This window comes from Caretta caretta, chromosome 20 (genome assembly GCF_965140235.1).
Source record: "Caretta caretta isolate rCarCar2 chromosome 20, rCarCar1.hap1, whole genome shotgun sequence".
Classification (NCBI taxonomy): Eukaryota; Metazoa; Chordata; order Testudines; family Cheloniidae; genus Caretta; species Caretta caretta.
The window spans coordinates 3,494,038-3,520,760 of NC_134225.1; the positions used below are offsets into that span (position 1 = coordinate 3,494,038).

Here is a 26,723-nt window from a genome sequence, read left to right on the forward strand (position 1 = left end):
TAAATAAAGAGTAATGTGGTCCCCTTGTGCCCCAGCCCAGCTGGGGAACATGCTGGGCCAGCCAGCCTTTGCCCCCAAGTTCTTATGGCCTCGGGGCCTGCCCTAAAGTGCGGACCCCTCCCGGGATTTTGCCCTGGCAGTCACAGTCCACTCCAGGCTCACGTAGCACACTGCAGAGCCACCGGGCAGCCTGCAATCCTGCAACCAGAGCTGTTCCTAGCTGAGCACCTGCAAAGACTCCAGGGACAGGGCCGGAGTGAGTGGACGGAGGCAACCGGGCACCGGTCCGATGCTCCTTGTGCAGTCAGTCAGTAGCTTAATAGGCAGCTCCTGCTGGCTGCTTTGGGAATCCGGACATCAGGCGTTTGCAAAATGACCCCCAAATGCTGGTGCAGCCCCTCCGTCCTCTTTCCCTTGCTGTCAGCTTGAGCCCCGTCTGCTCACTGCTGCGTAAGGGAACGCGGTCCCCCACTTCCAGCACGCAGTGCTCTGCCTTTCCCAGCACGCCCTGCGGGATAGCTCCAGGGGATGAATGGGCCACAGCAAACCACCGAAGGCCGGGGGTCCCGGGGCCAAAGCACTGGGTGATGGGACGGCGGGTGAGCATGCTCAGTCCGGCGCCGACTGGGAGTCCACACCTGCTTCTCAAGGCGGGTTTAACACAAGCCACCGGGGCCACTACCTGCACCCCCACAGCAGCCCTGCCCCTCCGCCCGCCTGCCCTGGCTCTAGCCCCCACCCGGAGAGTCGGGCCCTGCAGAACAGCCCGGGTTAGCAAAGCTCGCACAACACAGACACAGCACACACGGGACAGACACGGGCGAGAACGGGTTATACCATGTTGTACTGCTGGGGCGGAGACACGGGCAGGAGGACCTGGGGACAGGAGCTGGCAGAGTACTGAACAGGCTGCAGAGCTGGGACCGGCTGAGACCAGCGGAGAAGGGGAGAGAAGAGAGAGGTTCGGGGGGAGGAGGGGAGAGAAAGAAGGAAGGGCAAGGTTAGTCATCCGAGCTCATTCCAGACACACAGAGGCGCGAGGAGGAGGACGGGGCTGCAGAGGTCAGAGAGCAGGCTGCTCTGGGGAGCTGGGGAAGCCTGTCTCCGTGGGGGGCTGGAAGGGGGTGGGTGGAAGAGGAACCGGGGGGGGGGGGAGCTCTCACCCCCTCACACAAACGCTGACACTTTCTGCTCTTTCAGAAACTCCTCCCCCACGCAGGCACCTTTGCTGGGCACAGAGGGACAGAGATCCCGCACTCCTCTCATGCCACCCCTGGGGTTGCCCCCCACTGCTCCCCACCCCCATTTTAGCCTTTAAGGGACTGTTCAGCTGCCTGCCGGCTCTTGGACTTGGGCAGATTTTTCTCATCACTGACCGCACTGTAGTTTAACGCTGCTAACTCCACGTGATCCAACCTGCCATGAGATCAGCTACAAACCCATGAGAATTGAAACCCCGGGAAGTGCCGTGTTCTTCCCGTTCACCTCCTGGTTCCAAGCTTTTCAGGGCCAAGATTCTCCTGTAATCACAGGACTCCAGGAGCTGAGGCTTTAGCTGAGACATGCGACGACATGGCAACACTGCACCTCCAAAGCCTTTGCCAACACCCCGTGGCTCACACCCAAACTCCCACCAGATCTCGGACAAAGCAACGGGGAAATCAACCACCACTGGAGAGAACTGGCCATGGGGGTGGGGGGGAGGCCAGGGCTGGAGCAGGGCTCCCCCCAGCTTTTGGGGCAGCTGGCGCAATTCAGCACCCCAAGGCCCCTGCCATTCCAAGCCACATCTGCTGCTTTCCATTCAGTTGTGGATGGAACTCGGACAGCTCTGAACCCCAGCCTGGCACCATGTCACCCCTGGTGAGTTATAGCTGCCCAGGGGTGCGAGGGGTGTGTGGAAGCGGTGGGTGAAGTTGCCCTGCTTGGCTTCTGTGGTTCTGCTGAGCTGCTTTCTCAAGGGATTCTCGCTGGGGGGTTAACACCCACCCCCCAACCCACGGACAAACTCTCCCTGCAAGCCTTGGATCAGTGGCGACCCTCCCTGGATAAGGGCAAGGTCGGGTGGGGAGCCAGCCACACAACACGCAGACAGTCTCCACCCTTGTCTACACCGAAGGGTTTCATTCGCACCGAGTTTTGGCAGGCGAACTGTCCGGAGGATGCTGTAGACACTGACTGCATACACACTGTCAACTGTTTTCGGATTCAATCCAGATCAGCCCGTCTACATGGCTAGGACTGTGTGTGGAGTAAGCGCATGGCATTCTGGGTGGGTATCCCACGGTGCTTTGCTTCGTTGCGGAGCTCTGTGCCTTATGGGATATGGAGCGGAAGTCAGACGGAAGGGAATGGAGCTCTGGGGTGAAGGCAAACGGCTCTGGGCGTGTTTGCTCAGCACCCCAGATCTTCGACTCACAGACTCTAAGGTCGGAAGGGACCATCCTGATCAGCTAGTCTGGCCTCCCTCACGTTGCAGGCCACAGAACCTCGCCCACCCACTCCTATAACAGCCCCTAGCCTCCGGCTGAGCCACTGACAGATCATGGTACAGAGAATCCACCACCGACACTAGTTTAAACCTGCAAGTGAACCGTGCCCCACGCTGAAGAGGAAGGTGAAACCTCCCCAGGGTCTCTGCCAACCTGACCTGGGGGGAAATTCCTTCCCGACCCCAAATACAGCCACCAATTACAGCCTGAGCATGTGGGCAAGACCCAGCAGACAGACTCCCGGGAAGAATTCTCTGTCGTAACTCAGAGCCCTCCGCAGTCACAGATCGGCTACATACCATCGTAGGCAGTCCCATCACACCATCCCCTCCAATAGACTAACCAAGCTCAGGCTGGAAGCCGGTTAGGGTTTCTGACCCCACTGCTCCCCTGGGAAGCCTGTTCCAGAGGGTCACTCCACTGACAGTTAGAAACCTTCCCCATATTTCAAGCCCACATTTGTTGCTGGCCAGTTTCTATCCATTTGTTCTGGTCTTACAAGCAGCTCCGGCTCGTGCCCTCCTGCCGCTCCCCAGTGCACGAGCTCCACTGGCTCTTCAGAAATTAGCAAGTTCCCAACCCACCTAGGGGCAGAGGGGCCTCGAGGAGCTGGGGCTGGGGACGGGGCTGTACTAGATGGAAGACAAGGAGTCTCCAATGGTCAACCCTGGTGTTCACAGGACCCTTCCACGCCCTCAAACCTACCACCAGTCTCATTGCTTGGGAGCCCCTTCTGTCTCCAGCTTCCCCCCGGGCTACCCCGTCTGCCCCTTCCCCCGGGCAGCTCCCTGGCAGCCCTGGGACAAAGGCTGGTGGTGACGCACTTTAGCTCGTTGCTGTGGCTGCAGGGAACCGGAGCTGACACAGCGAGGGAAGAGCACAGAGGTCACTGGGGAGCTGATTTTTAGCTGGGTGGAAAGGCAAACACGGAGCTTCCCACAATCCCCTGCAACAAAACCTTGGGACTTGGTCCCAAGAGAGGTTACAATTCCCACAAGACTTCCTGCCGCTGAGCAGACACCAACAAGCTTTCCGATCAGCGCCAGTCCCCCGGGGAGCTGCACCAGCACAGACGACGTGTCGCGTGGCCTGTGGCCGGCCATTCCTCTGAGCCGATCCACATGCCGGGGGCCCGGGGGCCCACCAAGTCCAGCATGTGGTACTGAACCCATTCTGAGGCCCCGCAATGGTCCCCTTGCTCCTTTGGGGAACCTGCTGCGGGGAGAGCGGGAAAGGGGACATTGAGAAAACTCCACGTAGAGAAACACAGCTTTGGAAGCGATCCACAGAGAACTCAGAACAGACCGGAGTGAGACATTCCGATCGGCAAGCGGGAGCGAAAGCCGGCACCGTATGCAGGCAGCAATGCAGAGCTCCCCTGCCAGCGGCTGGGACCGGCTACCACCACAGCCACTGACCCTCACCTCGTCATTTAGGGGTGGCGGGTGGCCAACCAACTACAGCAAGAGGCAGCCGCGGAGACACGGTTCCTGCAGACTCCAAGAATGGAGCCGTGTCAGGAGGAATATCAAACACGGGTGCTTTCTAAAGGGCCGTGGGTCCGCATCTGGCACTCCAGACTGGTGGAGCATCCCCTGGGCTTGACCCAGGGCAAGGATGATGGGGAGATGAACCTGGGCCTTTTAAAACACGGGAGACCAAACTCCAGCCCCAGGGCTCAATCCCAGGCCTCCTGCTCCTCTGACTGCAACTGGGAGACAAAGCTAACCGGCTGCAGGATTGCAGGGCGGGAGAATTCAGACAAGCAGCAGCCCGAAGGGCTTCAGGTCCGAACACGCAGGGGAACAAGGAGCTGGCGTATGAGGCTTTCTTTTCATGTCATTTTACAGGCAGGCCAGATGCAAGTTGCCAAGGCAGCCCTCTGCATCACGAAGCTCAGGCAACACGGCCTACTCAGGCCATCAGCTGAGCATTGGTGGGATTCTCAGAGGAGGGGGTATGGACCTGCCCAGAGCTCCAGGGCATTCCTGCTTCCCCTGAGCCACAGGAACGAGGATCCAGGCAATGCCATGTGCCCTGCAGAGGCACAGACAGGTGGCAGTGTGGGCAGGCTGGGCATGGCGCAGCCTTTGCTGGTGTTTGCACAGAAGTGTTTGCTTAGAGGTGACAAGACAAGCGGCCCGGCCTGAGGTCAGACAACAGCTGCCGGGTTCCTTGATCCCCCCGCCGGGCTGCTCAACCCTGCCAATCTCAGACCCCGTCCTCAGGAGGGGTAAGCACCAGGCTGGTGCCAGCCAAAGGAAGGAAACGCTCAAGCTAAGAAGGGAAAATTTCACCCGGGGACCTTCCAGCTCCCACTCCACGGCAGGGGAATGGCTCTGGAGTCTGCGTCTTCAGATGGAGAGCTTTCAGAGAGCCAGAGCAGAGCCCAGCCCAGAGAGCCAGGAGCCCCCGGTTGGAATCCTGGCTCCCAACACTGGCTCTGTGGCCTGCGGCAAGGCGCTCTACCCCTCTGCCTCGGCCACCCGCTCCGGGCTTCCTGGGGCAGACGGAGGGCTGGTGGTTCTGGCGGCACTTTGCAGATAGAAAGCTCAGGACACCAGCTCCACTTTCCTCTTCGGGTGACTTCTGCAGGTGTGACCCATGACTCACGGGGAAGTCACGGTGACAGAGCAACACAGCGAGGTCTGGGGGCGCAGCTACGCCAGGAGGGCAGAGCCCTACATCTGCACCCAGCGTCCAGCTAGAGCAGCTGGCGTGAACCCACCCAGCCATGAGGCCGGGCGCCCACAGACCTGGCAGTGCCAGGGCAGGCAGGGCAACGGGCATGGGATTGCTGGGCAGCGCAGCCCACAAACACTCTGCAGTGAGCCCTCTGGCTCCAGGGCACGCTGGGAAATCACAGCCCTGCCCAAAGAACCGGAATGCACACTCCGTCTCCCTCCTGAGGAGCCTACGGGCGTTGGGGGCCTGACTTACTGAAAGGCAACAGGATTTGGGCACCTAAGCCCCTTTAGAAGTCGAACTCGAGGGCCTGATCCGGGGGCCGAACTAGCGGTGCGGGCTGCCTTTTCCCGCAGGCGCCCCGTTAGCCGACGCTTTGCACAGCACCAAGCTAAGACACAGCGAGGCAACCGCAACTGTGCAGGTGGCAGGGAAGGGGGAAGGGAGGGTCCCCCCCCGAAACCTCTGCAACCAGGAGGCTGAAGCCAACCTGCTGCCAACAAAGCCCGATTCTCAGCCTCTGGAGCTGGGAGCGCGAACGCTATTGCGCTTCCGGAGCCGGCAGGAGGGAGCCTGAGGACGCAGAGCTGTGACTCACCGGGGAGATCAGGTGATTGCTCATCGCCGGCTGTTGCTGGGGAGCGGGTGGGAGTGCTTGGTGCTGCTGCGGCTGCTGCTGCACAGGGCATGGCAAGAAGCTCCCTCGGCCAGGCTGGGACGAGGCGACTTGGCTGCATGCTTCTGGGGCTAGCGACAGACCTTGAATGGAGAGACAGGAGGCAGTGTTGGTACCTGGGAGATGGACCCATGAGATGGCCCGGCTCCCCATCCACCCCCGGCTGCTTCCCCTGGGCTCATTCATCTGTGTAAAGACATTTGCGTCTGCCTGCCCAATGGAAACCTTCCCCTGAGAAAGCTTCCGCTCTGGGAGCCGCACTGGGACCAACGTGCTCCTAGGTCACAGCAGATGAGGACCTGGTGCTGCTCTTCGGAGGGGTCTCGGGGTCCTCGGCAGCCATCGAGGTGGCAGGTTGCTTGTTCTAACGCATCACTAGCGGCTCGGTGGGAAAGCCAGGAGGGCTACCAACCCAGCACTTCCCCTCTCCCTGCCGGCACTGCAAGCAGGAGGTGCGACACGTAGGCACGCCTGAGCTAGCTTTCATCACGCTAGCTCGCTACCACTAGCAGCCCTGGCTAGCCACCCAAGTGCAACCCTGACCGCGTCCTCGGGCCGATGCTACGGCGGTTTTATGTACGGCTGGCGCAGCGCTGCAGTCACACCTCTGGAGTGCAGGGTAGGCGCACCCAGCGCCCGCCCTCATGGCTTTCTGCGGTGCTCAGATGCTGCACTGATGAGTTTCCTGGCTCCCTTTGGTCTGTTCGCTAACTCAGCTAACTGCAGCTTGGCTGGGATCTCACATTCCAGGGGTGTGAAGTGCTTGACACGCTTGGGGGAGCTAATGCGAAAATTTTGCTCTGCCTGGCACCAGAATCTGGTTCAATTTCCCAACTCTCCTGCTCCTACCGGGTGCAAAACCATGCCCAGAGCCAGGAGCGAGGTCCTGCACCATGTGCCTGCTGCATAGCTAGGGGAAGGAGCCAGGGTAAACAGGAGCAGCAGACCTGGGGAATTGAAGCAGATTCTGGTGCCAGGCAGAGCAAAATATTCGCATTAGACTCCCAGGTCTCCACAGCCCAGCACAAAGTGGTTCCTATAGAAAAAGCGGCAATTTGATGAGTCGTAAATCTGCAGAATAATTGCCTAACCCCTGCATGGGCCTAGCACGCCCGCACGTTTGTCAATAGCAGGTTTGGAGAACGTTGGTTTCTTTAATTGCAGGTTACCTTTTTTCTGAGCAAAAAGAAAAGGTACTTTCAATTGGTTAGCCAACGTATGAAGTCTGAATCCAAATCAGACCATGCACCCAAGAGATAGCCGCGGGAAAGAGTACGCACACCCCTCCCTGCAATCAGAAATAGCGAGAACAGGTCCTCTGCCGTGCCGCTAATTACACAGTTGGGGCCATATTTTCAAAAGAGCTCAGCTCCCACCATTTGAAAAATCTAGCCCCGGTTGTGGGTGCTGGGCATGTGAAAATCTAGCCCCAAACTCTTAAGAAAACCTGGCCTCACAATGGGATGTGCCCAGCCCTGGAGTTACAAGGTAAAAGCTCTGTTGTAAGAGCCAGTCTATGCTCTGAAATAACACCCGGCAGATTCCAAGGTCAGTTCTTTACTCCTTCACTGGATCAAGTTGTTGCGATGAAGCCAAACGATGTAAAACCCTACTAACCTAAACGAACTAATGAATCTAAGCTCATCTAGGAGTTTCTCAGCACAGCACGGTGACGGCCGCTCTTTGGAGGGAGCGTTAGAGCGAAGGGGGAAGCAGGATTTCATTCTCCTCTGGCTAAGATTTTTGTCACTTGACATGTGGCTACTCAGCCGTCACCACTGCGTTCAAGTGATGATGGAACCACAGGCGTTCTCCCCTGAAAACGCCCGAGGACACCTCGAAATTCAGCACACTGCTTTTTCTGCCTGTGACGTACAGCTGGTCTCCCGAACAAGGAACCAGTCGGAGTGCTAGTAACCCCCCCGAAATGCCCTTAACCGGCATTCTCCCTGGGCCAGGGACCGGTGTCAGTTCTGGCCTGGCCACCAAGGCGTGGGGGCTGAAATCCGTTATGGGGCGTCTGAAACTCTAGCCTGCATTTAGTGGTGCGCTAAGAATTGGCAGCATCTGACCCTGCTCTTAGGCTAAGTCTGACGAGATCAGCTAATTATTGGCTCCTTCCCCCTGAGAGCAAGAAAAGGGCAGGACGGTTTGTCTTGCCCGGGTCCAGCAGCGAGAGCCCGCGGACCGGGAGGAATGGGCGCACAGCAGCTGCAGGCCCACAGGATGGGAGCGTGGCACTGCAGGGAACACACACGTTGCTGGGCCAGGAGGTCACCAATTCCAGTCCCCCCAGAGTGACATGTTAGATAGGCCCCCAGTGTCTGGTAGCTACCCAGAGATACACGAGCCCCCCCGAGCTCACAATTGCATGACACCGGAATCACCGGCTCTGCGCGGTACCTGGCCTGGCCGTCCTGCTGACGCTGCTCCCGATGCTGTCCCCTCGCGTGAGGATGGAGATGCCGCTGAAGCTGCTGGCTTTAGTGACGGGTGGGCGCAGGTTGCGGATGGAGCTGTCCGAGTCTGTGCTGCTCCAGGGCCGGGGCTCCAGAGACTTCAGCTCACTCTCTGTGCTGCTCTGACGGCTGCCTGAGGCCCGGTTCAGAGCGTCCCGGTTCCCCCTGCAGAGACCACAGCGGTTACACGGTCTCTCCCAGCAGAGGGGAGTACACGAACGAGAGCGAGCGGCAGCAGGGAGCTCTGGAGCCCAGCACGCTGGCACCAGACATGCCCGCATGAAGGGAAATGGGGCTGCAGGAGTCCCCAGGACTTTCCCAATGGCCTCGCTCGCACGGCTGCATGGGAACGAACATCCTGGAGCCCACGGATCCACTGAGAAGCCGCCCCGACAGCAGGACTGGGCTGGCTCTGACCAGAGATCCATGCACCTGGCTGACCCCCACCCCACACCAAGAGCTGAAGGGGACGTCTACACTGCAGCTGGGGGCGAGCCTCCCCGCCCGGGCAGACGGACTCCTGCTGGCACACTGAAAAGAGCTGGGCGGATGTGGCACTGGTGGAGGCTCGGGCTGCCCACCCAAGTTCAAGCCACGCTGCTCCCTGGGTCTGACCTCGGGTGGCCAGCCCGAGCCTCTGCTGGTGCTGTTCCGTCCACACCGCTATTTGTAGCGTGCTCCCAGCTGACAGGGGATGGGGCCAGATTCCCCCCAGGGTGGGGGCTGGATGTTAGGAGGGAGCCATGGCAGAGGAAGCCCATTAAATGGTGGCAGATGTAACTTAGTGCAGCATGAGTGGCTTGCTCTGCCCAGTGCCAGGCGTGCTGGTGGGCTTCGGCGGGACCAATGCCCAGCCCTCCCGCCCCCACAGGAAGGGGTGCCGTGAACGTGTGGGGCAGCAGAACCAGAAACAATCTCTGGGGAATTGTCACAAACGCCATCCAGCTGGAGAGAGAGGCTTTGGGGGCTCGCTCCGACGCACAATCAGAGCTGAACTAATGGGCATCACCTTGGCCTCTGGGCTGGGAGCCCGGACCCAAGAGGCAAAGAGGGAGAGTTGTGCAAAACCAGGAGGGCATGAATGGGTGCCATGAGGCCATGCTGCGGGAGGGGTGGGGCTTCCGTTGAGTTTTGTGACCCGTTAGAACACCGGCTCCAGCTGATCGGGACACCTCCCCGAGCTGCAGCTGCTCCCCACGCTGGTGTTTTGGCAATGCAGGCTCCAGAGCAGAGCCCGCCTCCTCTACCCCGCTCCCAGCCATGGGGCGATAATATATATTGCACACGACCCACTGGTCCAAGTGGGAGCTCGACGTCTACCGCAGAGAGGGCGGACTGGTGAAGCCGCAGTACCTCGGAGGACAGTGGGGGCAAATAACCAGCTAAGCAAAGCAGACGTAGCTTCTGGAAACCACACCCGGTGCCCTCCACGGCCCTCGCTTGGCCGACAGCCGGGGAACTGGAGTGTTGCTTTGCTTCTAACGGCTGAGTATTGTGCTGGTGGGAGGCAGAACTGTCCCATTACAGCAAGGGCTGGGGTCGGACGTCCAACACCCCCACTCTCCTATCGGCATCCCTCACATCCCATTCGGGACAGGGGAACGCTTTCGGAGCTATGGAGGAGGGAGTTGAGTCTCCATTCAATCCTCTGTCGCAATGCCCCAGCCCCGGCCGATTCCTCTGGCCGGCTGAGAACACCTGCCAGCCATCCCAGACCTGCCCCCGATGACCTCCAGGTGGATAGGCCCCACATTCTCCCTTGCTAACACCCTGAGCAATTCCGCAGTGCCCACATCCAAACCCTGCCACACAGCAACTGCCCGTCAGTGCCGTCTCAAGCTGCGCCCTGAGCTAGTCTCACTACAGCTAGTGCTCCAAGGGCATTTGTTAGCGCCGAGCTCTTCGCGGTGAATCTTGTTCTTTAACAGCACGGAGAGAACGTTCTGGAACGGCCGCGGGGCTCATTAAGGAGCAGGGGGACTTGCCGCTGCCCTGCTGCTCCAGCCCCGCCCCCTCCCCCAATGCCACTGCCCTGGTGGTGGTGCCGGAAAGCCGAGATTACAGGAAACACAACGTGGGAGGGATAAAGATTAATCCCAAGCAGCTGTTCGGCTTCTCGCCATTGGCTTTTTTGAGCCTGCTGCAAGCGCAGCAGCCCGAGATGCCACCACGGCGCCACATGTCGGGTGGGCTCGGCTTCTGTGCCCAAGGGGCCCTGAGGTCTGGTGGAGGGGAGTGAGCGAGACAGAGCCGGGCACTGAACCACCAGGCGCCGGGTCAGTCCAGCTCCCCGCAGACAAGGGCCATGGCCTGCGGGACTGAGGACGTAGGCCCCAAAGTCCGTAGGCCCTTCTGAAACTTTGTACCCCCCTCTCTGAAAAGCCCCCGCCGCAAGAAGGACTCACACCTAAAGCCTCCCAGGGACAGGGAGGGGGTGCGAATGGGCCATGCAGACTCAGCTGTTGCCTAGAGGTCCCCTCCTGCCACCCTCCAGCTGCTGGGGGAAACGTAGCTCTGTGTTTGCCTAGGCCAGCAGCTCCCAAATGTTCCTGGTTCACTTACCACCTTCAAAAACGGGGAACGGTGCACCAAGCGCCCACAGCCCTGGCCTAGTCTGTCTGCTCTGCAGGTGCAGAGAGCCCTTAGGGCTCTTAATCTGGCCCCTTTCATCAGACGGAACCGTCCATCCGTTAAAAGAAATCAACCGAAAATGGGGCTGAAGTGGATTCCCTGGGCTCCCTGCAGCAATGCCTGGGGAACGTGTACAGCCAGGGCTCAGCCGTCCAACCACCCCCACGAGGACGAAACACGGATACATGTGTGATGAGATGCGACTTTGATCACTGTTTAGACAGCTGGGGTTTATCACCCTGAGAACGCAGGTGGGGCCATGTGGCTCCCGAAGTGTTATGATCCTATGAGCCTTTCGCCTCCCCTCCTTCCCCCATGACCCTTCAGCCCTCGTTTGGAATGAATCAGCAAATACGACTCCGCAGCCATTTAGTTTGGGAGACAAAAAAAACCAACGGATGTTGCAAAAGATACGACTCAAAGGACTCCACAAGCAGCCATGCATGGGGCGAGCTCACTCTGCAGAACAACGTACGCAAGAAACCACACAGAGGTACCTAAAAATCTGCCTCCTTTTGTGAGAGCTAGAAGAAAAGCCTTCCTTGGAGAGTCTGTTGGTTAACATCAGAGAAAAGCATGGTTACAGGGTTACCGTGGCCTCCCCTGAGAAAGCGACAGGTGTGGCCGTGAAGCATGCTGGATGGTACTAACCTGCTGTCGTTCAGATATCCGTTCTGACCGGTCTAGTGGCAGGGTGGAGACGAGGAGCGGGAAAGAAAAGGGGAAATAATTGATAAGGCAGCAGTCTTGGCACATTACAAACAAAGGGGCGTCTGAACACGGAGTGGGCTAGACGGGGCTGGGCTCGGGACGGGACTGCCCTTATTCCAGGCCCATCACTGGAGCATCAGGTACCTTTTCTAGCTCCTTCCTCCCCACGATGTCCCAGCACTTCACAGATCTTAGCCCACAACTCTCCCCAGTGCTAGAGCGTGCTGGTCTATAAAGTAGCTCACACGGCATGGAGAGAAGAAGGGACTTGCTCACCGTCACACACGGAAGAGAACCCAGGAGTCCTGATGACTCCCTAGCCCTGCTCCAACCACTAGGCAATGCAGCACTGCTTTCATAGTTCCCACATTTCCGAGCACGTCAGTGGCTCACACCCGGCAGTGTTGCCGGAGTTCAGCACGTGGCTCCCAACAAGGCACGATGAACACTGTGTGCTCAGTTTCCTACACTCTGCTCAGATGCAGCCCCACCTGCCAGAGGCTACATGGTTGTCTCCCAAGGGTCACGAGACAATGACTCCCCCGGGCCACCGGCCAGTAGCACTGACTAGCTCCCGGGGTGCTGTATCCGGACTCTCCCCTTGGCCAGAAGCATGGCAGCTCCCGGCAGGGCTTGGAGCAGGGGTCTTTTCAGTGTTCCGGGACCCCTCGGAGGGAGTGGGGGGCATGGCAGGTAAAGCCAGGAGGTTTTCGCTGCTGCGTGTAGCTGGTGAGCAGGCAGGCTATTAACCAGCCGAGATGCAGATTAGCATTTGGAACGGTCACTAAATCCAACCCCTCCCGTTTGTCCTGGCACAAGAATCCTGCCCAGAGCAGGCTGCTAACAGGAACGGCTCAGCACGGCCTCTATCACACCACTGACCCCGCTCTCACCCCACTTCCATCCCGTAACCTCCCCCAGGGGTCCGGATTGCTACCTCCACCAGCTGCCTCCAGGGAGCAAATTCCTTGAGCAACTTCCACGTCAGCTGGCCACTTAGCAAAAGGAAGAAATACAACCGCTAACATCTGGAAGGCGCAGACACACGGGTGTGGTCAGTATTCCCTCATGTGCTAGCTCAGCATGGCTAAATTAGAAATGGGGGCCAGGAAATTTTTGGGTACCTAACTGGAGCCGACTGAAAAGGGCTGGATTCCCAGAGGGAGGGTGCTCTACCCTTCCTGAAAAGCAAGTGTCTCAAGCGGGGCCCCCGGAATCACCAGCAGCTTTAAAAAAATCTTGGTGCCCTGCCCCGTGACACTGCAGCTCGTATTCATGTTATTATGATAGGGTTATAACATAATTATGATGCATTTCATGCAAGACAAGTCCTGTGAGGTGTCACTGGAAAAGTTATGGTTTGCGGAATATGATCGTTTTTGTCTCTGAAGTTATGGATATTGACTATGAATCAGTACTTCAAATGTAGTTACACCTGGGTAACGCCCACTCAGCAATGGGCTATTAAGAAGAACAACAGGCCTCAGGAAAAGCTTATCTCCCACCTGGTGAGCCTTCCTGAGAACACTCCAAACAGCCTGTGAGTAATGGCTGCCATGACTCTACAAGGACATGTGACCAGACCACATGATGCTGGACTCCATCTTGGGATGTCAATATTTTCCCACAGACTAATCTGGGAACCAAGCTTCGAAACAATGGGTTCCTGCCATATGCAAAAGCTATATAAAGCGGGGAGTGACATCATCTGGGACTCTTCACTCCCCACACAAGACACCTGGAAACACCTGAGGAATAAGGACTGAACTGGGGGAAGTGCTGGACTCAGGCTAAAGAGATTTCTAGCCTGTAAATGAATCACTTGAATCCAAGCTGTAAAGCAAGTGCAGTTTGGCCCTTAAGGATCTGCAGCCTGCTGGTATCATCTCTTAGGGTGAGAATCTGCTAATTCATATCCAATCTCTTTAGTATATTAAGCTTAGTTTGTGTTTTTAATTTGCCAGGTAATCTACTTTGATCTGTTTGCTAGTCCTATAATCACTTAAAATCTATCTTTTGTAGTTAATAAACTTGTTTTTGTTTTAATCTAAACTAATGAGCTTTGACTGGAGTGCTTGGGGAAAATCTCTGCTTAGTTACTACAAGTGTTCATTGTTCTCTTCACGTTGAGGGAGAGGCAGATCGAGTATTAAACCCGTATACTGGCCAGATTTGACCAGGGCAGGACGGTACTGCTCTGGGGTCCCAAGCTGGGAAGCTGGTGGTTAGAAAGCCTGTGTGTAATGGTATCTGGGTGCGTCCCTACCTGTGTGAATGCTGGTGAAAGTGCAGGCTGGAGGGCTTTGCAGCTTGTCACCGCAGTACAACGTGAGAAGGAGCCCAGGCTGGTGGGCCAGGGGGCTCAGTGGTACCCCAGTTCCAGATGGCGCCCCGGGGAGAACCTGTCACACCCCCGTTTCTAACCTAGTGACACTGATCCAGCGCTCAAGAACGACAGGTCAGTGAAATGGCAAACCCACTGCCGGATCCAACCCCCTGAGCCCATACATCTATTCACATGCCAAAACTATAACAAGTGCGGAGTGGGGCAGAGGGGCAGCTGGCTAGGGAGTGGAGGGGCTCCAAAGAAAAAGCACCTTGAGAACCAAGAAGGGGGGAAGCTCTGCTAGCAGCCAGCCTTACCTCTCGTGCAAATATCCGCTCTCTGACCCTCTGATACTCCTCTTCTCTCTCTTCTATTGATTTGCTCCTCCTCCCATCCTGCAATGGGATCCTGATCTAGAGTGACAAGCAGAATTCGGCTGGTTAAACGTTGGCGCCACGCACCCTGAGTGTAGCAGCAGGGGAAGGCCATGTGGCACACTGATCACAATGCGGTGCCCGAGGTCTGCACGGTGCTCTGATAACAGGGCAAGGGCTCTGCCCCAAATGACTGCTGCTGGCAGGAAACGCTCAGGGGTCTTAATTGGCACGTGTCCCAGCTCTGCTTTGGATCAGCTGACTGGAGAGAGGTCACAGCTGCAGATGCCATTTGTGGCTGGAATGCGCACACCTCCATTTCTAAGGGAACGTCCGCGCAGCTGCTGGGAGGTGTAAAATCTCCAGTTCAGCAACACAGACACGTGCGAGCTCTGATCAAGCTAGTGTGCTAAAAATAGCAGGCCCTCTGCAACGGCCCCAACCACCCATCTAGGATCTCAGACAGGGTTACGCTCGGGTGGCTAGTCCATCCTGCTATTTTTAGAGATCTTGCCGGATGAAAACTAGGGCGTGTATGTCTACTGGAGCCGGAAATTACACCTCCCAAGTGCAGTGCAGACGTACCCCAGTGCTAAAGGTGGCTGCTTCGAAACAGAGCTCCACGGCAAGGTAGAGCAAGGTTGCAAAATTCGAAGTGTAACAACTCCTCCCCCTTCCTGCAAACCCTGTTGCTTGGACTCAAAGATCTAGGCCTCATGAGAAGCATGGTAGCCAGGCGGGATCTAACGGTTTATATGATAAGAAGATGGGGGATTGCACTCACATGCAACAGCAGGTTTCAGAGTAACAACCGTGTTAGTCTGTCTTTGCAAAAAGAAAAGGAGGACTTGTGGCACCTTAGAGACTAACCAATTTATTTGAGCATGAGCTTTCATGAGCTACAGCTCACTTCATCGGATGCATACCGTGGAAACTGCAGCAGATATTATATACACACAGAGATCATGAAACAATACCTCCTCCCACCCCACTGTCCTGCTGGTAATAGCTTATCTAAAGTGATCATCAAGTTGGGCCATTTCCAGCACAAATCCAGGTTTTCTCACCCTCCGCCCCCCCCCCCCCCCCCCCCACACACACACACACAAACTCACTCTCCTGCTGGTAATAGTCCATCCAAAGTGACCACTCTCTTCACAATGTGTATGATAATCAAGGTGGGTCATTTCCAGCACAAATCCAGGTTCTCTCACCCCCTCACCCCCCTCCAAAAACCACACACACAAACTCATTCTCCTGCTGGTGCTAACAATCTAAAACAAGCATCCAAGCAAGGGATGAGAACATGCCAAGGGTGCTCCTGGGAGGAGAAGGGCTACCGCAGAGAGGAGCATGAGACAGCTCGTTATGAAGGATACCTGCTTCTCGCCAAGTTTTATTTCTTCCCGTTTGTAGCCGGCATCCCAAGTGCAGGCGGGAAGGAGGTGAGCCAGGGGAGGGTGGGCAGCAAAAGCCAACTCTGAGCAGGGCTATGAAACAGCAGAACGGGCCTGCCTGGTATGAGGGCTCAGGCTCCCAGAAGCCACCAGTGTGGAGATGGAGCCGAGGGGTCCCTGAGCATGGAGGCTGCACCATTCCTCTGAGTGAAGGCTCCCTGCTGATTTCATTAGCCCGTGAGATGCTGCTTACTTGTCTGGCAGCCCTGGTGGGGTTGGGGGTGACTTTGCAAATGCTCAAGCTCACTGTTTGCCCAGGGGAATTTGTTGCTACTGAATGGCCTTTGGGGGACCTCTAGCACCCTGGGAGCCAAGCCTGCCTGGCAACATGGTGAGGATTCCAGGGGAAAACCCCGGGGCGAGGGAAAGCCAGCTCCCTGCCCCCATCATGTAGGTAAACGCTCGTGGCTCCACTTGGTTCTGGCCTTTGGATCTGGCCTGCCCAGGGGAAAGCGGACCGCACGTGTGATCCGCTGCCCTAGGGGAAGGGGAAGGCCTGGTCTATAATGAACCCATGCAGCAGCAAGGGCTGCACGGCTGAAGAGCAGGGGCAAAAACTGGGTCTTTCCCAAGACAGGGACCCACCATGGGGCAAAAAGCAGGAAGCACAGAGCAGATCGCTACAAGGAGAGGGGAAATCTTTGCAGAGATGCTCGTGCCTCCAGTGTAGCTGATAAAACAGAGAGCCGACCAACAGTAGTGTAAAAATTACAAGAGCCCATACTGCCAGCCTGCGGGACCCTGATGGGCAACCGACAGTGCCCTGTGGACTGCTGGGATTCTGTGGCCCAGCACCCTTGCTGCAGAGCCGGGCTCCAGAATCTCAGTTTTGATTTGAAAAGAACCACGCTTCAGCTCTTTGGTTTGCAAAGAAAAGCCTGAAACCGTGAATGCAGCATCAGCAGATGCACTTCTGCCTGCCTGAGTCTGGGGAGAGACTGAAACAACAGCCCTGAGGAGGTGCAAACTGCCCCTGAAACAGCAGCTCTGAGGCGGGGCGAACGGCCCCACTCATGGCATCTTAACTCTGAAAGCTCAAGAGGACAATTCCCTGGCGAGGCTGTTAACCAGTCCACTGCTGATCATTTCAGCAAAGGCTTTTTTTTTTTTTTTTTTTTAAATTCAGCCAAAAGCGCTGGTGGGTTGAGGTCCAGTCTGCGGCAGAGTGCCTGGGGATTTGCCTTCCACCCCCTATGCCCCAGCTGCTGGAAGAGCCGGTGGGGGCCTCTGGGGCAGTTCCTGGGAGTAGCTGTGGAAGGTGACAGCACGGACCCAGGAGGGATTTAAAGCTGCTCCCATGCAAGCAGGAACATCCCCAAACTCACTGATCAAAACCCCGGTGGGTCCCATTCCCGGATGACCAAGACGCCAAGAACACAGAGCAAAGCTCAGCTTTCGGGAAGGACCTGGCTACGTCTCACCCAAACCCACCTGATTATCATCCCGGTCCATGCTGGCGTCGTCTCGCTTTAGGATGAACCTCTGTGGAAAGTCCACGTTCTTCTCGTCTTTGATGTGCTCAGAGAACCTTTGCTCGGGGCTGTGGGGAGGAAAGACGTTGTCATGAGGGGTAGGCAAAGGTGAACAGGAACCTTCCCTGTGTTACTCTGCTGCCAGGCAGGCCGGGCGTGCGAGGCAGAGGAGGTCGGGGCAGAGGTTCGAGGCTGCAAGCCACTGGTCGACTCAAGCTGCTGTCAGATCGCCCGGCCTGGTGCAGGCAGGCTGGGGAGTCAGTGCATTCAAGGAAAGAGAAAGCTGCCACTCATGTCTGCACTTGGATTTGGGAGGGTGAGTCTCTAGGCTTCCCTCCTCCTTCATTCCCTCCTCCCCACACCCACACCCCTTTAAGGCCTGTTGGGATGAGGCTGTGAAATATCCCAGGAGTGCTTTGGGGATGGGGAAGGGAAGGGGTTGCTTGGGAGGGGTTTCCCAGCCCTCCCCAGGGCTCTCCTTACATCCTGGTGTTACTGGTCTTGTTGATAATGACGGCTTTCCCAGTTTGGTCAACGTTATGGTCCATGCCGAAGTAGGCAGCTACCCTGTGCAAGAGCATCCTGTGATATGAGGTCATCTGAGGGAACTTCTTGACCTGACTGCTGAGAACAGAGGCGTATTCAGACGGCGTTAAACAGACCAGATTAACCTGGCGCAAACAGGGCTCAGCCCAGAAGGATCAGGGGCCTGATTCAACAAAGCATTTTAACACGTGCTCGGGTCTCGGCGACTCCATGCACCAAAGCCGGGGTGGGATGGCTCACGGGCTTAACGCTGCTGAGCCGGGACCCAGGGAAGAAAGACCAGCTATGAGCCCCGGTCCCGATTCTCCAAGATGCCGCTTAACTTTAATCCCGTGCTTTGCGGCTTCGCTGGATTGGGGCCTCAGGTCAGAAGCTGGTTCCAATGGGAGCTGGGTCAAGCATGGAGTTCTTTCACCCTATCTCCCGTGTAAAGCCATTTGAGAGCTCCCAATGACAGCTCCCGACCATACCCACAGGCTGTGTGAAGGGTGGGAGCGCCCGTGGAGGGACGGGTGCTCTCAAGGGCTCTGGGCAGGAACGAGAGGGGAGTAGGACAGGTCGAAAAGCACTTTGTGTTTTGAGCTGCTGCAGAGCAAGAGGAAAACCCTTCGAAAATCCCTGTTATTTCAAATCTCAAGCCCCTTGTTTAGAGGGGGCCTTACAAAACAGGAGCATCTTTAAAATGCATCCTTCAAACAAACAAAGCAGAAAGGGTCACTTTTGGACACATCCAGGGCTGGGCAGTGAGCTCTCGCTCTGACCTCCAGATGTGGGGGGGCACCAGCACCAGACGCCTGCCCCTGCCACTTTGCCCCAGCTCTGCCCTGCAAGGAGCACCTCTGGGGGAGAGAGGGCAATGGGTTTGCCTTGCCCCCAGGCTTCTCTGCTCATAAGCTCCTGCCAACAGCTGAGCCAGCCTTTGTGACATAGGCCCTGCGAACTGGCCTGGGACCCAAACTCATTTCACACGGTTGGCGCTTTCAGTCACTACGACCTGGTCTGGATTCGAACAGCAGCTAGACAGCGAAAGTCTTCCCAGGCCCAGGAACGAGCCAGTCTCCCATGGGCCAGGGGCTGGCCTGCAGATCTGTGCTCAATTCCCTGCTCTGCCACATAGTTCCTGTGTGACCCTGGGCAAGTCACTAACCCCAACCCACCCATCGTCCAGCCAAACCTCTGACCTGGGTTTTCCAGGTGTTTCAAGCCCAGGCGAGCTTACATGGCTAGGAGGGTGGGTTAGAGTTTGAGTGTACTTTAATTCGGGCAGGAACCCGCCCATTTTACAGTGAGGACACTGGCTAAGTCTCTCAAGTGTGGATAGTCCTCCAATGCCCCCAGGGAGCCTCCCCCAAAGGACAGACAAGTTACCCTGGAATTGACACAAGTGACTGGGAAAGAATCCTAGAGCATCTCAGCACAAAGACCCATTGGCTATGCCCCAAGCCACACCCAAGCAAATGCAGAACCAATAAGGACCCAGCAATGCGGAGAGGGCTTTGCTGTGGGGAGGCTGGCATGCAACCTAGGCTGACCAGGAGGCCAGACACCCAGGTGAACTGTGCAGGGAAGACACATCCTGAAGTCTATCTGTGAAACGGGGGAACAGCTCTGCCCTGCAGCCCAGGGCTGTGGGAGGATAAACAGACACATTCAATATTGTCCAGTGCTCAGATCGGTGGCAATGGGAACCGTAGAGCATGGCAGATGGAGCAGGCTGTTTTCAAACAGCTCTCTTAGCAGATATGCGTGAGCCTTGTTCTCGTCCCCCGGCAGAGTGAGAGCGCCTCCTACTTCCCAAGCCACCAGCCAGCTTCGCTTCATGCAAACTCTGCTGGCCACTTACTTGTTATCGCTAATAAATTCCAGAATCTCCTGTTCTAACTTTAGCAGCATCATTCGATCCCTGTCCAGAAAAAGTGGGGAGGAGAAGAAGGAATAAATAAATAAATCATGTTTCGAAGAGGAGAGAAGAATGCAGCTCGCTTCCATAATTGCAGATGAACACCCCTCTACCTCTGAGAAACAGAAAGTGCCTGGCATTAGCAAAGCTCCAGGCTGTTAAACATACAGGCTTCGCCCTCCCTCAGCTGCAGAGTATAAAAAAAATACATAATCAATGATGAGTCAAGTTTTTCCATTCAAGGCGATCCATTGCTGTATGACAACTGTGTTTCTGGGATCCTTGCGCCGGTGGTGGCCATATGGATAGAAACACAAGCTAGTTATTTTTATGCCTAACCAGTGCTTGGAATTCAGTTTGATATTATTTATTACTGATATTGTGGCAGGCACTCTCCAGACAGGTCTTTGATAGCTATTCAGAGGAAGGATTTTAGAGCAATTAAGGCTCCCTTCCTGCCTGTATTCAAACCAATTATTTTCCCTCCCTCGGTTTGAATCCATAATGCACAAGCATGTCTGTTTCACTAACCTGCAATAATGAAATTACTGCTCCTCCTGCCTGGGTTTATCAACCGCCTACTCTGGGCCAAGTCCCCCTGAACTCCAAGATGTGAAACCCACCACCAGGGGGGTTTGCGATTTCTGACAGCCCCCTTCTGCCCCCCCCCCCCCCCCCCACACACACATTTTGTCTGCAGTCATGCAAGCCCTTCCCTTAATCCCTGGAGCGTGGAGCACTGGTTAACAGCATCTTCCTCCCTCCGCTCAATCAACTGGTGGTTTTGCCATCTTGCGACCTACCTTGGATTTTTTTTCAGTGTATTTACTAAAAATTCATGCAAATCTATTCCAGTGGAGTCTGTGTATTCTTGGCTGGAATCTGAAACAACAGCAACAGAACAGATTAAAGGAAGCGTCCTGTCTTTTTGTTCAGAGTGTATTCAGAGCCTAGCGCTATGGGTCCTGATCCAGGACTGGGGCTTCTAAATGCTATGGAAACACAATTACCCATCACACAGGCAGCACAAAGGGAAAGTGACGGGATTCCTAGAGCCACTCTCTAGGGCTCAAAGTCACTGCCAGCATGAGTGCGTACGAAGCAATGGAGCAGACTCTGCTTAGAGATAGAGAAATTAGCCCTAGATTAGCAGTTTAAAGATTCTTACTACTAGCCATGGTCACAGAGTGTGGGGGAGTCAGGGCCCTGCACCCCCCACTTCCTGAGATTCACCGTGACTCTCAGCCAGCCAGTAAAACAGAAGGTTTATTAGACGACAGGAACCAAGTCCAAAACAGAGCTTGTAGGTACAGAAAACAGGACGTCTCAGTCAGGTCCATCTTGGGGGGTAGGGAGCCCAGACCCCAGTTCTGGGCCTCCCCCCAGTCTCCCCAGCCAGCTCCAAACTGAAACCTCCTCCAGCCCCTCCTCTGGCCTTTGTCACTTTCTCGGGCAAGGAGGCCACCTGATCTCTTTGTTCTCCAACACCTTCAGCTCTCACCTTGCAGGGGGGAAGGGCCCAGACCATCAATTGCCAGGAGACAGGGTGTCGGCCATTCTCTGTGCAGACACCATCACCCCTGCCCTCTAGGGTTCTGCAACAATCATACGCCTTTATCCCACCACCTAGATACTTAAGAAACGCATAGGGGAAACTGAGGCACCCACACAGTATTCAGAGGAAACATTAAGAATATTCCCACTTTGTCACAGCCATTCAAAAGGAAGGGAGACTCCTCTTGTGATTACAGGTTTCAGAGTAACAGCCGTGTTAGTCTGTATTTGCAAAAAAAAAATTGGTTGAAAGAGCAAAGTTTAAAATTTGCATCCAGAATGCGAATCATACCTGAAATCCTGCCGCTGAGAGTCACTCTTCTGCCAGCTCCACTGAGCTGGGGCAGGTGGAATGTCCCATACAGCTTTTCTACTACCACTTAAAGCTACAGCTTAGCTCACGAAAGCTTATGCTCAAATAAATTGGTTAGTCTCTAAGGTGCCACAAGTACTCCTTTTCTTGTGATTACGGCGCTTGACAGGGACCCAGAATACCTGGGTTCAATTCCTGGCTCTGCCACACACTCCTTCCATGATCGTGAGCAAGTCAGAGAATTGCTCTGTTCCTCAGTTTCCCTAGCTGTAACATGGAGGGAGTGATAGTTCCTTAAACCCCCAGGGGCAGAGGGAAGATTAAAACAAGAATACACATCAGATGATCTGGTCACCGGGGCCCTATAAGAACCCACAAAGATCCGGAATAAAACAGTTTGCGAAGCATTGCAAACAACAATTAGAGAATCATAGAATATCAGGGTTGGAAGGGTCCTCAGGAGGTCATCTAGTCCAACCCCCTGCTCAAAGCAGGGCCAATCCCCAATTAAATCATCCCAGCCAGGGCTTTGTCAAGCCTGACCTTAAAAACTTCTAAGGAAGGAGATTCTACCACCTCCTAGAAGGGAACGTTTTCATTTTAAAAATCTATTTAACATTCAGAGAAGTAAAAATCTTCATGCAAAAGTTAAGGAGGCTGAAAAGAAATCTGCAAGAGCCCGATGTTCTCAGTGCCTCCCCCCCACTACACTGTTAAACAGGTCACCCCCCCGCCCCCCGGCAGTGCTAGTGGGATGCCCTCTAGTGGCCAAAAGTGAACGCTTAGAAGCCTTCCACGTGAATTACTTTTGTACCCTAGACCTCAGAGGTCTCTTCACCATGAATATCCTTCCTTAAGAGGTAGTAGAAAAGCTGTATGGGACATTCCACCTGCCCCAGCACAGTGGAGCTGGCAGAAGAGTGACTCTCAGCGGCAGGATTTCAGGTATGATTCGCATTCTGGATGTAAATTTTAAACTTTGCTCTTTCAACCACTTTTATGTTCCGAAATTTTTAAAAAGGGATTCGTATAAAGCCTCTGAGTTGGACGTCTCCCAAACCCCTCTATAGCCCTGTCTCTATTGGTGAGTTTCACAAAGAGAAACTGAAAGCAGGAACTTCTCCGGGGTGGTGGAGTGGGGTTGTTTGTAGCTGTATCATTCAAAAACATCCAGATCTCCAAGACCATAAAAGGAAGCCACATGTCAGAGTAATAGAAATGTCGTCTGGACGGGACCTTGAGGGGTCAGCTAGTCCAGCCCTCCGTGCTGAAGCAGGATTTACTACACCTAGACCATCCAGCACTGGGGTGTCCGGTAGAGCACATTCCAGGTCACAGGAATGCTCCCCCTGCAACAAAACTCCAAAGGACCGTGCCAGTTAACGGAGATCTGCCTCCCTGCACTAACGGCTGAGTCCAGGCTGTCAGAACCCAGGAAGCAGGCTCCTGCAACCCCACGCCAGTGCACTGACCTCTAGAGAGCATTTTCCTTGGTGCCTTCTCCTTATTCTTGTCTTTTTCCTCTTTCTCGGGCCCATCTTTTGTAGACTTCTCCTCTTCCTTGTCCGAGGGGCAGCTGACATGCAACTGAATAATGTCCTAGAAATAAGCAAAACAGCCCTTTGTTGAGCTCAACACTCCAAACGTGTCCTTGTGGCTCTTCGGATTCCACGCATAGCGGCTGGCGTGAGCAGCATCAGGGACCATGCACTTGATAGCTAAGTCACAGAATCACAGGACTGGAGGGGACCTTGATGGTCATCTAGTCCCGTCCCCTGGACTCATGGCAGGACTAAATATTACCTAGACCATCCCTGACAGGGGTTTGTCCAATCTGCTCTAAAAATCTCCAATGACGGAGATTCCACAACCTCCCTGGGCAATTTATTCCAGGGTTTAACCACCCGGACAGTCAGGCAGTTTTTCATAATGTCCAAACTCCCTTCCTGCAATTTAAGCCCATTGCTTCTTGCCCTATCCCCAGAGGTTATGGAGAACAATTCTTCTCCCTCCTCCTTGTAATGACCTTTTATGCACTTGAAAACTGTTACATCCCCTCTCAGTCTTCTCTTCTCCAGACTAAACAAACCCAACTTTTTCAATCTTCCCTCCTAGGTCACGTTTTCTAGACCTTTCATCATTTTTGCTGCTCTCCTCTGGACTCTCTCCAATTTTTCCACGTCTTTCCTAAAATGTGGCACCCAGAACTGGACACAAGACTCCCACTGAGGCCTGATCAGCGCGGAGTAGAGTGGAAGAATTACTTGTCTTGCTTATGACACTCCTGCTAATACATCCCACAACATTTGCTCTTTTTGCAACAGTGTTACACTGTTCGCTCATATTTAGCTGTCCCCCAGATCCCTTTCTGCAGTACTCCTTCCTAGGCAGTCATTTCCCATGTTGTATGTGTGCAACTGATTGTTCCTTCCTAAGTGGAGTACTTTGCATTTGTCCTTATTGAATTTCATCCTATTTACCTCAGACTCTTTCTCCAGTTTATCCAGATCATTCTGAATTTTAATCCTATCCTCCAAAGCACTTACAACCTCTCCCAGCTTGGTATCATCCACAGCTGTGATAAGTGTACTGTCTAGGCCATTATCTAAATCATTGAAGAAGATATTGAACAGAACAGGAGCCAGCACTGATCCCTGGGGGACCCCACTGGATATGCTGTGCTCAGATTCATGTTTGTTTGGGGAAGGCAGTTAAGTTGTTAATTACGATGCCTTTGTACACAAAGCAAATGGCTTGTCTCGACCAGCGAGCTAACGTGAGTAGAAATAGCAGGATAGTCATGGTAGCATGCGTAGCAGCAGTGAAAGCCCGGCGCCCGGGTTTCAGGTGGCTTTGAATTCGGCACTTCCCATGCTGCCGTGGCTACACTGCTATTTATACCAGCGAGTGCAAGAATGCGCAGACGAGCAAGGGGATCACACCCCTCGCTCGCACTGTGGATGCGACCTAGGAAACGGAGCCATTGCTAGAAGCAGTTCTCCCTTGGATCAGCACGGAAAAGAAGCACTCACATTTTATGACCTGGCTAAATCTTGGCCTACCTGGGCTTCCAAGGGCCCATCCACAAAGGGGCTGGAGGATTCTTCACACACTGCCAGGCTCCTGACCAGCTTGAGCTTCGAATTAGACTGAAATACAAAGAACCACCACATGCATCTCACGCGCACTTTGAGGTGCGACCAAGCCGCTCACTTCATCGGTGCCAATTAAACTGCTGCCGTCACAACAAGATGGCGGCTAAAATGCAAATTCTTGGAGCCGGCAGTAACACAGGCAAAAGCAGAGGTTTGTCGGTGTGAGGGCAACAAATTAATTCTTCTTTTCTAGAGAGCTTAATTGAGACTGACCCCACCATATTTGAGGAGAAAGGCTATTGTGCTAATCTACCGGACCACTTAGCCTCTGTTAGCATGAAATCTTGCCGAGCAGTTACACAGCCTGCTCCTGCCTCTGCAAGCCCGCACACTCAACAACCTGCCAAGTCTTAAACCCTCAATAAGGGGCAACCCTGAAACTGACTAAGTCTTTCGAAGCAGGAGGTGATGTTGCTGCTTCCCTTGGTTTAATGGCTGCCATCCCGTTTCCACCACACCTGCCTGCTCGACAACTTCGGGTGCTTCAGGTTCAAAGTAACGCTTTCATAACGCTTCAGGACTCTCAGCCCAAAATGTGTCACCCAACCACCCGAGATCCGGGGGAGCTCCGGCTCTGGGCAGCAGGGCTGAGCATAGCATGTGCTCTCCCACACCATGGCAGGGGGGTCACTGGCATGCCAGCCTTCCTGGCTGCTGGATACACTCCCAGATTAAGGCCAGATGGGACCATTAGATTGTGTCATCTGACTGCCACACAGAGTACTACGGAAGAAAGAGGTGCCATTGGGCAGGTTATTCCAGCCCTGATGCTCTGAGTCAGCCATCCTAAGGCCAGACGGGACCACCCTGATCATTTAGTGCGACTCCCTCTGTACCATGGGCCCTGGGACCTCCCTGAAATCACCCGGTTGAACTATAGCCTCTCTTCTAGAAAAACATTCAATCTTTATGGGAAAATCGCCAGTGACTGAGAATCCGCCACAGCCCTGGGGAGTCATTCCAGCGGCTCGTTACCCTCACTGCTAAAAAACGACGCCTTGTTTCCAGTCTGAATTTGTTTAGCTTCAAATTCCAGCCGCTGGATTGTGTTAGGTCTTTGTCTGCTAAATAAAGGGAGCGCAGCAGGAAACAGATTAAAATCGTATGCGATTGGCCGGCTTGTGCCACAATATCCTCTGAAGAGGAGGGAAAAATAAGTGTAACTAGATGGCTGCGAAACATTATTTCCCATTTATATTTTTCACTTTTAGTTTAACTGGGTGAAAATTCACTCTTCCGCTGGGTCCATTGGTGGGTGAATGTCCTTAGTTGGGCAGAAAACAGATGCATCCATGTAAACAGCCACCATGCAACTAATTGGACAAGTGAATTCCCTTCTGGAGTTTCACAGCCACGGGACGCTGTGGAGGGCACAGACCTAGCACAGTGGCTTGTCAGGGTCCCTGACTGCGCAGGCTGTCAGTGTAATAAGAGAGAGCAAAACAAGACAGCGAGGTGTCCAAATGGCTGCGGCACTTGGCTCGAGGAGATGATAGCTGGGGAGCTGGTTTAATGGCTGTTTCCAGAAGCACTAACTGGAGGATTGTGGAGTTCTGGGGTCAGTGTGGGACTCAAACCCTCTTCCCCGAGTAGCTCAGCGCTCCTGCAGAAGGCCGGGGGGGAGGGAGGGGTGGACGGGGAGAGTGTCTCCTACCTTGGCTCTTTTTCTGGCGTGTCCATGATTTGAAGTCCGCCTCTGTGGAGAGAGGAAAGAGAACGTGGGAGGTTTAATCTGAACCTACGCCATGCTGTATAAACCGGTTTGCTAGAGTGACACATCGCAGGGCCGCCCAAACCCCACCGCGTACACAGCACGTTCCAGGCCAACCCTCTCTGGTGCCAGCAGGAGCAAGCGGATCCAACAGGAGGCAGCACAGATGGCCGCCCACAGCTGCCTGTCAGACCCAAAGAGGCAAACTTTGCAGACGAATCAGCAGACCCCAGTCCATCTAGCGCAGTACGCCCAACTCTG

The 26,723-nt window shown here is 54.9% G+C and overlaps 1 protein-coding gene across 15 annotated transcripts in view; it reads right to left on the minus strand.

Moving 5' to 3' along the window:
* Nucleotides 1-26,723, minus strand: part of R3HDM2 (R3H domain containing 2) — a 109,680-nt gene that overhangs the window by 14,024 nt on the left and 68,933 nt on the right. For 8 of the 15 annotated variants that reach the window (XM_048832197.2, XM_048832196.2, XM_075121736.1 and 5 more), the window contains 13 exons: nt 26,406-26,447; nt 24,659-24,745; nt 23,069-23,195; nt 20,533-20,611; nt 19,673-19,732; nt 17,767-17,907; nt 17,243-17,351; nt 14,298-14,393; nt 11,595-11,626; nt 11,441-11,494; nt 8,257-8,477; nt 5,776-5,936; nt 838-927 (listed from right to left, as the gene is read on the minus strand). In XM_048832197.2, the coding sequence (XP_048688154.1) occupies nt 838-927; nt 5,776-5,936; nt 8,257-8,477; nt 11,441-11,494; nt 11,595-11,626; nt 14,298-14,393; nt 17,243-17,351; nt 17,767-17,907; nt 19,673-19,732; nt 20,533-20,611; nt 23,069-23,195; nt 24,659-24,745; nt 26,406-26,447 (1,299 nt within the window). The remainder of the gene's footprint in view (nt 1-837; nt 928-5,775; nt 5,937-8,256; nt 8,478-11,440; nt 11,495-11,594; nt 11,627-14,297; nt 14,394-17,242; nt 17,352-17,766; nt 17,908-19,672; nt 19,733-20,532; nt 20,612-23,068; nt 23,196-24,658; nt 24,746-26,405; nt 26,448-26,723) is intronic. The other 7 variants (XM_048832188.2, XM_048832187.2, XM_048832193.2 and 4 more) reach the window with 4 other exon arrangements.